This window comes from Elephantulus edwardii, unplaced genomic scaffold, assembly GCF_000299155.1.
Source record: "Elephantulus edwardii isolate Elephantulus edwardi_28Jun2011 unplaced genomic scaffold, EleEdw1.0 scaffold00085, whole genome shotgun sequence".
Lineage (NCBI taxonomy): Eukaryota > Metazoa > Chordata > Mammalia > Macroscelidea > Macroscelididae > Elephantulus > Elephantulus edwardii.
Window position 1 is genome coordinate 12,185,491 of NW_006399835.1, and position 9,534 is coordinate 12,195,024.

The 9,534-nt window shown below is 37.3% G+C and overlaps 1 protein-coding gene and 1 pseudogene across 1 annotated transcript in view; one reads left to right on the plus strand and one right to left on the minus strand.

Annotated features, from left to right (window-relative positions):
* Positions 1-653: 653 nt before the first annotated feature.
* The window catches only part of LOC102851005 (PEST proteolytic signal-containing nuclear protein-like), a 17,562-nt gene continuing 8,681 nt past the window's right edge, over positions 654-9,534 (minus strand). Inside the window, exons 4-5 of the mRNA XM_006890009.1 lie at positions 4,539-4,594; positions 654-874 (exon numbers count right to left, since the gene is read on the minus strand). Of these exons, the coding sequence (XP_006890071.1) occupies positions 748-874; positions 4,539-4,594 (183 nt within the window). The 3' untranslated portion in view covers positions 654-747. The remainder of the gene's footprint in view (positions 875-4,538; positions 4,595-9,534) is intronic.
* Positions 5,865-6,194, plus strand: LOC102850594 (annotated as a pseudogene).

Here is a 9,534-nt window from a genome sequence, read left to right on the forward strand (position 1 = left end):
CAAAATACTGATTTACTTTGGTAGCAAATGGTTGTTCTTTGAAGACTGACAAGACCCAATAAAGGTGAATTAATTAAGCTATTTCAATATCTAAGAGTTTACATAAAGTAAAAAAAAAAAAAAGATTACTTTTAAAAGAGCTAAGCATTTCTATCCAATGATATCAACACAAAAAATACTCTGACTTAAAACAAATGCCCATTATGTAAGGAAGAAGAAGAACAACAACAAAAGGCTGTATTTCATGTTATCTAAATTTACTTTCAGTCAATAGTGCAGTAACATTGTTCCTCCCAATATAATACTCCCTTTTCTATAAGGCTGTTCCTGGGAGCCAAACAGTTTATATAATGAGAGAGTTAATTTACAGAGTAATTTCTTGCAGTTTGAACCAGTTTAAATAGACAGTAACTTTTTGCTTCCCTCTTAATGTGCTAATAATAGCTGTGACTAAAAAAATAGGCAATTCTTAGAAAGGTACCATTTCGGATTTCTTTATTATCTGTAACCTTTGGAAACTAATCACATGAAACTACAAAATTAGCAAATGTCTTGAATCTGTATATAAAACATAAAGTACCTCTAATTTCCAACTCTCATTTATTAGTGTACCACTCAATCTTTAATTAAAGGAAAGGGAAAAAAAATGGGCTCCAAAGATAGTCTTATTCCAATCTTTAAAAAAAGGAAACTGTTCCTTTTAACTTTACACCCACCCTACACCCCAATCGTAAAACACATTATTATTTAATTGTCTGGGTCATGAACATTTCCAAGATGAGATTTTATATTTCGCTCCCATAGCTTCTGGTTATCAGAAAACCCATGCTTTCCTTTGTTGAAAGAGTTTGGTCCTGCAGATGTTGGTGTGTCCCTGTTTTTTTTAAAAAGTAGGAAGAAAAAAAAAAGTAGTTAGTGTCAAATTTAAATACAGCTTTCTGGGCTATGTTTTGAACTCATTCAGTGAAATTTTGCTTGTTGTTATTGTTGTTGTTGTTATGTGCCGTCGAGTCGCCTGCGACTCATAGCGACCCTATGTACAACAGCCCTAAACTCCGCTCTGTCCTGTGCCAATCGCACTGTCTCTGACACTCCCATCCCAATTATCCCAGTCACTGAATCAATCCACCTCATAGAGGGCCTTCCTCTCCTGCGCTGTCCCTCCACCCTCCCAAGCATGATGTCCCTCTCCAAGGACCGGTCTCTCCTCACTACATGTCCAAAGTAAGTTAGACGGAGCCTCAGAATCCTTGCCTCCAAGGAGCCACCCGGCTTAACCCTCCCCAGGACAAATCTATCTGTTTTCCTAGCAGTCCATGGTATGTATTCTCAGTACTCTTCTCCAGCACCACAGCTCAAAGGCATCAGTTCTTCTATCCTCCTTGGTCATTGTCCAACTCTCTGATGCATAACAGGTGATTGCGAAGACTATGGCCTGTATCAGACGCACCTTAGTCTCCAGAGAGACACCACTGCTCTTCAGCACTTTGGAGAGGTCCCTAACAGCAGACTTTCCCATGGCAATGCGCCTTTTAATTTCCTGGCTGCTGGTGCCAAGGCTGTTGACTGTGGAGCCAAGCAAACTAAAGCTGTGTACAATCTCAATCTCTTCACCATCCATCCTGATGCTGCCGATTGGTCCAGTGGTGAGAATCTTTGTCTTCTTGACATTGAGCCTCAATCCATATTGTAGGCTGCAGTCCTTGACACTCTGCAGCAGGTGCTTCAGGTCCTCCTCAGTTTCAGCAAGCAGGGTTGTGTCATCCGCATAACGCAGACTGAGGATTATTGATCACAAAAGAATTTAAAAAAATAACCTCTCATGTGCAACAATGGATGAATGGAAATACAAGTTTTCTTTCATTAAAATATCAATAGTAAACTTTTTTTTTCCAAAAAATAGAAAGAAAGCTGGTTTTAAAATTACAGATGCCTGAGGTGGAGACAGGTAAATCTGTAGTTCTAACATTTAAGGTAGATTCTGATGTACAGCTAATAGTGAAAACAACTACAAATTCTTGGTTATTTAAAATCCATTAATAAGGTCATGAAATCAATTTGATGGCTTGTCATCCACACGGTTGGGTTTTGTTTTGTTTTTTTTTTTTTTTTCTCTTAAAAAAGAACTAGAAAACCACCATGAAAATGTATCACTTTTGTTGATGTGTAGTGTCTTGCAAAGATTAAAGGCTCAGCGAAGGAGAGAAAGGCCCCCAATGAGAAGGACTAACATGATGATTTCAACAATGGGTTCAAGTGTGTCAGAGATAGGGCCACGGTTCAGGTTGGCTGTTCACAGGGTTGTTATGAATCATACTTGACTCTATGGCACCTAAGAACAATAACGACTATCAAATCAGAATCTACTCACAGCTTATCTTCTAGCAGTTTTTTGGAGGCAGTAAATTGTGTGGGAGGAGAATGTGCACCTTTCACCAGCTGGTGGATTTGCACTGTTTGCCTTTGGTTTGTCAGCAAAATTTCTTACCACTAGCCAACAAAAACTTCTTTTATCACTTATATAGTATGCTCAACATAAATTTTATGAGCATTTGTTCAATTTTTGGTTAAATATAGGCAAGGGAGTTCTGGCAGTATGGTCTGTAGGGAACTGTTCTGTAAAATGCCACATCTCTGTCAGTTCAAATTCATGAGCTGTTCCATGGGAACAGGCAATCTCCTCTCGCTGAGGGGTAGGTTACAAATCTATTCCAACAGCAATAAGTAAAATACAGGTACTATGTAGTCTACGTGTTCAGATCAGGTTATAAGGTCAAATAGGTTTCTTATTTTAATTCCTAGTACAAACGTAAGAGGAAGCCACAGGCACCCAGTGGGATATTCTCAACTCAGTTCCAGAATTAGAAGTGCAAACTGATGGCTTGTTTATGGACTTAGTAAGCAGTCATTAGGGAAGGCTCATACATCTGGTTTAAAGTTCAAGTTTCTAACTGGCCTCTAAGTTATCTATGTATGCATATAAATACAGATCACTATCATGCTAATGTGAAGTCAATGCTATTTCAATAACAAGGGGAATTATCTTTCTCTGTTCTTCTGGCATTTGGAATCTGTAGTACCAAAGAGGTATATACAGGATCAAGAATAAATGAAGGGAATGACACCTTATGTGAAGGGACTAAATGTAGAAAAGTGTCAATGTCGTTAGTTACGTGCTGTGAAACTAAGTACAACTCATAGTAAGCCTATGACCAAGAGATCTGAACCCTGTCCTAGCCTGTGCCAATATCATCTCTGACATACTTAAACCGTTTGCTGTTGTTACTGTGTTACTTCATCCCATTGAGGGTCTGCCTTTCACTTGCTGACCCTCCACTTTTCAAAGCATTAGGACTCTTTCCAAGGAAAAGCCCCTCCTAACAACATGCCCAAAATACATAAGATGAAGCCTCACCATCCTTGCCTCCAAGAAGTAATATGGCCTCACTTTCTTCAAGAGAGATTTATTTGGTCTTTTGTCAGTCTGTGGGACATTCAGAACTCTTCTCCAACACCGCAACTCAAAAGCATCGATTCTTTTTCTGTCATCCTTATTCACTGTCCAGCTCTATTTATGTTGCACAGCAAGTAATGGAAAAGACCACAGCCTGAATCAGGTGCACCTTAGTCTTTAAACTGACAGCACTGCACCTCAGTACTTTGGAGGAGTCCCTGCCAGCAGTTTCCTAATACAACATGTCTTTTGATTTCTTGATTGCTGATGCCAAGAGCTGATTGTGGATCCCAGTAAGATGACATCTTACTGGGCTGTCATTAGTAATTTAAAAGAAATATTTCTGGTAACAATTTCTTTGAAGAACACAGGCTTTAGGCATCTGCAAAGAATCAACCTTAATCTATTTTCCTTATATATGCAATTTTTCCTACCAGAGAGAATGAGATCACTATTACAGACAGCTCACAAAACATTGTACTATTATTCTTTTCCCTCATAAGGATTAGTCCAAATCTTAATTATCTTCGAAATCTTAAACATGTAGCACATAAAGTATTGAGAACTATTTTGTCAAAATATCTTGAGAAAATGCTGACTATTAAATGATGGTATTTTGAAACTCTTTCTCACATACAAGGCACATGGCCTTGGAGAAGGACATCATGCTCGAAGGGTGGAAGGACAGCTCAGGAGAAAAATACCCTGGATGAGATAGATTATATTACAGTAACTGGGGTAACGGGATCAGGTGTGTTGGGGTCAGTGAGACTGGTTAGGGATAGAGCAGGCTTCAAAACTGCTGTATATAGGGTCACTATGGGTCACAGGCAACTGGATGGCAAAGCACAACAACATGCTTGTTCTTAGTCTATTTCTGTGATTTTCTAAGTGTTCAAAAAGAAACATTTCTGGTAACAATTTCTTTGAAGAAATGAAGATTTTCATGCATCTGCAAAGAAACAGCCTTAAGCTATTCTACTATGTTCCTTATATGCTCAACTTTTCTTACGAGGAGAGAAAAACACGATCACTACAACACTACCACTTTATGTAATACTAAAATTATGAAAAATTATAATACCTTCCAATATTCTTCATCCTCATTTTTGCTTCTGGGGGCATTTCCTCAGGTTCGCTCTGAAGAAAAGAAATTAATAATGTGTGACACAATGTTAAATGCCTAAATTACAAGTCTTAATAATAATACTACTACAGTAAGTATAATTATTCTTAGTTTATAAATGAGGTAATACAGTAAAATTAACTTGCCCATGGTCATTAAACTAATTAGCAGTCTGATGACAATATAAAGGCTCTTATAATCACTTACTTTACTGCCCATATTCAAAAGTGCCTACTTCAAGATAAGGATAGTTTGAAAGCTCATTCCTTACTACTTTCCCAATTTAATTGCTAAAAATACATTTGAAAGATCAAATGACTATGTTTTTAATACGTAAATATGGCTGCAGAGCTAAACACACACACACAAAAATGCAATGGCAGAGTCAAAATCAATGAATCTGTTATTTTTAAAATGTGTCCTGGAAACAGCATCTGAAAGAGGGCTGCTTCTGGTTAAATGTGAAATAGTTTAGAGTACTACAGGTAAAAAAATAATTTTACCTTACTGGGGGGAATAAAAATAAGAATCTAGGTCTTTCTTACAATAAAAGCCACTGAATACGTTTAAAAGGGATGACAAAATAAGAATCACTGTGGTAACCATCATCATAGTAACTGACTAAAACAAAAATTATCAATGGATGCTGTAACATTAGTGAATGTTTAATGAGGAAAAAAAATGACAGCATGTGTGCTCCTTCACGTGGTGCACTAAAAGCCTGGCGGCATCAGGTCTGGGATATTATTGCCAAAAGCCAGAAATATGCTAGTAGTAATAAGGAAATGTAGACAAACTCAAGCTGAGAAATATTTTACAAAATAATCAGTCTGAAAAATTTTCTCAGATTAGAGAAGCCTGGCCTGGTCGTTAGGAAGGGGAGTTGACTCCCAATCTAGAGGTGGGTGGTTTGAATCCACCAGTGGTTTTGAGAGTGATAAAAGTGACAATCTCCTCCCATCCCATTTACAGCCTCAGAAAACCCAATGAGTTTTGAGTTCAAGTAAAGAGATGCAACAGCTAAAAAAAGTAAAATAAAACAAAAACCATTTTAAATGCTTAAAAGCTGTTAACTCTCTGGTGGTTTGAATCTACTAGTGGTTTCATGGGAGGAAAAAAAGGCAATCTCCTCTTGTGGGAGTTACCACTTTGGAAATCTGCTGTAGGGTCAGCTATGAATAATGGGTTCCAATCTGGTCAAGAGTTTTGAGTTGTTTTGTTCTCCACCCCACCATCTTGGAGCCCATTAAGGCCTCCGGGGAATAGGACTTATAAATCATGAAGATGCCTGGGAGGCTGTGGTACAAAACCACTTTTGGCTACAAAGGAGGTCTCCAGAAACAGAGGGAGCACAAGTCTCTTCTTAAAATTAAAGGTGCTTATGCCCAAGATGAAACAGAATTCTATTTAGGTAAGAGATGTGCTCATGTTTACAAAGCAAAAAATAATCCAGTGACTCCTGGTGGCAAATCTAACAAAGCCAGAGTAATCTGGGTAAAGGAAACTCGTGCCTCTGGAAATAGTGGCAGAGATCAGGCCAACTTTCAGAGTAACCTTCCTGCTAAGGCCATTGGACACAGAATCTGGGTAATGCTGTATCCCTCTAGGATTTAAACTTACTGAAAAGTAAATAAATACATTGATCGATTTGTTAAAAATTGTTTTTTTGAATAAAAATAAATTTTTTTTAAAAATTAAGAATTTTTAAAAGCAGTTATTTAACAAAGTGGTCTGGTTGTCCAATGTTTTCAGGATCAAATTATATCAAAGGTTAGTTAACTATGGTCTATACAACAATTAAAAGCCAATGAAAATTTCAGATGCATGGGATCTTTTACTTATGAGATAATTTGTCTTCTGTAGTCCTTTAGTCCAACTGCTAACTCCCTTGTCCAGTCGCTAACTGAAAAGCTGGAGGTTTGAGCCCACCCAGATGCACCTCAAAAGAAAGGCCTGGTGATTAACTTTGGAAAAATGAGTCACTGCAAGCCCTATTGAATACAGTTCTACTCTGACACACATGGAGTCACCCTGAAACACAATCTAATCTAGAGTAAGTGGTAAGAAGCAAGTGTCTTTTAGTTTACCCTTTATTTCCATTAACCTTATAGCAAAAGAATGTAGTTCGAAACTGTCTAGAGTTTCTTTTAAAAGAAAAATGTACCACAACAAGATCAAGGTAAACAATCCAACTGAAAAATGGCCACAGGATATGAACAGACACTTCACCAAAGAGGACATTCAGATCTCCAGCTCTAAGAGAGTTGCATGCACACCCATGTTTATTGTGGTTTTGTTCACAATAGCAAGGAGGTGGAAACAACCTAAGTGCCCATCAACAAATGAATGGACAGAGAAGCTCTGGTATATTCACACAATGGAATACTATGCAGTATTGAAAAACAAGGAATTAATGAAATATACAAAAATGGGTGACGCTGGAGGACATTACATTGTGCTGAGTGAAATAGCTCAGTCACAAAAAGACAAATACCGCATAGGGCCACTGTTGTAAAATAAGACTGACATTGGGGTTGGGGGGAATCTAAGAAAAGAGGGGATAAATAATGTATATTGCATTGAAACAGTTGAGGGAAAAAACTTTTTAAAAGGAATATATGATTAGGTATTATTTTCATGACAAGAGTCCAGAATAAGAGCTGCACAGTAAAATGTACTGGGGAAGGGGGGGAACTGTATAACCATGAAAGAATTTTTTTTTCTTTTCAAAGAGAAAAGTGAACTGGGGGGAGGTGGGCAGGAAGGAAAATGTGCAACAATGTATGAATGGAAATCCAAAGTCTTTGTAAACTTTCATTACAATTTCAAATTAAAATAGTAAGCTATGATGCAAAAAGGATACACCAAACTACCAGAAGATCTATTTTTTAGCATTATGTATCAGCACATAGTACAGTTCATTACTAAGTTGTTTTTTTTTTCATTACTAAGTTTTTTATGTGCAAAATAAAATAATCATTACATATGGATATATGGAAAGGAAGTCATGTGAGAAGTTAAGTCATTCAAATAAAGCTATTATTATTATGTATGTGCTTAAAATTTCTAGCCTCCGCACTTATCTGTTTATTGTTGCCTTCTTACAATATTATCATACAATCTATTAATACCAATACACTTCCTAATCTCTTAATAACGTTAGCAACGTCAGGAAATTAAAGTGGAGTGATCCACTTATCAGGCATCACTCTTTCATATCGAGAAATTCCCAAGACCTCAGAATTTTGAGAAATACAGGCATACCTTAAACATACTGCTGGCTTGAATCTAAGCAGAGCATTGCAATAAAACAAGTCACATGAATATTTTGGTTTCCCAGTGCTTGTAAAGGAGCCGTGGCAACAGTGTGTAATAAATATATTGAGCTGCTAACCTAGTCTGGCAGTTCAAATCCACCAATGACTACAAGGAAGAAAGATAGGCAGTTTCTTCTCATTAAGATTTAGTCTTGGAAACCCAATAGAAGGCTGTCAGGAGTCAGAATCAACTCAAAGTCAGTACTTTTGTTTTTCATTTTTAGTGCATATAAAGCTATGTTTATATTATACTCTAATTATGTATGCAGTAGAATGCAAAATTGTAAATATTTTGAGAATTACCAAAATGTGACAAAAGACATGAAGTGAGCACATACATGCTCTGTGGAAAAACGGTGCCAAAAGATTTGCTCCCATCCAGGTTGCCACAACTCACTTTATAAATCAAAATGTAATAAAGCAAGTGTCAAAATCTATGATCTAAATGGAACCTTTTTTTATTATTAATTTTAATGAAAGTTTAGAGAGACTTAGGGTTTCCAGTCATTCACTGTTGCACTTTGCTCCTTACCTATCCCCTTCCCAATTCACTCTTCTCCTTGAAAAGAAAAACTCATTGTTATGCAATCCCTCCCCTTAAGTTCATTCCACTATGCAGTCTTCACTCTGGACCTCTGTAATGAAAAGAATACCCATTCATCTATCTCTTTTAAACAGTTCTCTCCCTCATGTTTCAAAGCAATATGTATCATTCCTCCCTTCCTTTTGTCTTCCCTCTACCCTGATGTCAGTCCTGTTTAACAGTAGCCCTATGAAATATTTGCCCTTTTATGACTGAGATATTTCACTCAGCATAATATCCTCCAGGATCACCCATCCTGAATAGTATTTCATGAGTTCCTTGTTTTTCAATGCTGCATAGTATTCCAGTGTGTGAATATACCACAGCTTCTCTGTCCATTCGTTTGTTGATGGGCACTTAGGTTGTTTCCAGCTCTTTGCTATTGCAAACAAAGCCACAATAAACATGGGTGTGCATATATCTGCTTGGGTGGCAGTTATGGTTTCTTTTGGGTACCTTGCCAGTAGTGGAATTGCTGGATCAAATGGTATTTCTATTTGCAACTTTTTGAGAAAGGGTCATACAGCCTTCCATAGTGGTTGCACCATTTTACACTCACCAACAGTGAATAAGGGTTCCGGTTTTCCCACAACCTAGCCAGCATTTGATGTTTGCTGTTCTCTTAAATTCTGCTCTTCTTACTAGGTGAGATGATATCTCATAATTGTTTTACTAGACCTTCATTTTACAGTGAAGAAACTAAGGCTTAGAGGGGAGGGGATGAAGGTTAATTTTATAACAATGAATGAATATTAAAAAAAAGTGAACTGGGGAAGGGGGACAGAGAGACTGGAGGTTAAATGTGCAACAATGAATGAATGAAAATCTAACTTTTCTGTAAACTTTTGTTAAAATCACAAGTAAAATAAAAAAATTAAAAAACAAAAAAAATTTAAAAACTGGGGCGCTCTGGTGGCCTAGTGGCAAGGAGCTGCAACTACAATCTCAGAGGCACACAGTTCGAATCCACCAGATGCTCTGCCGGGGAAGGAGGGACAATCTCCTCCTGTACCAGTCAGATCTGATTTGACGGTACACTCACACAAAAATAATA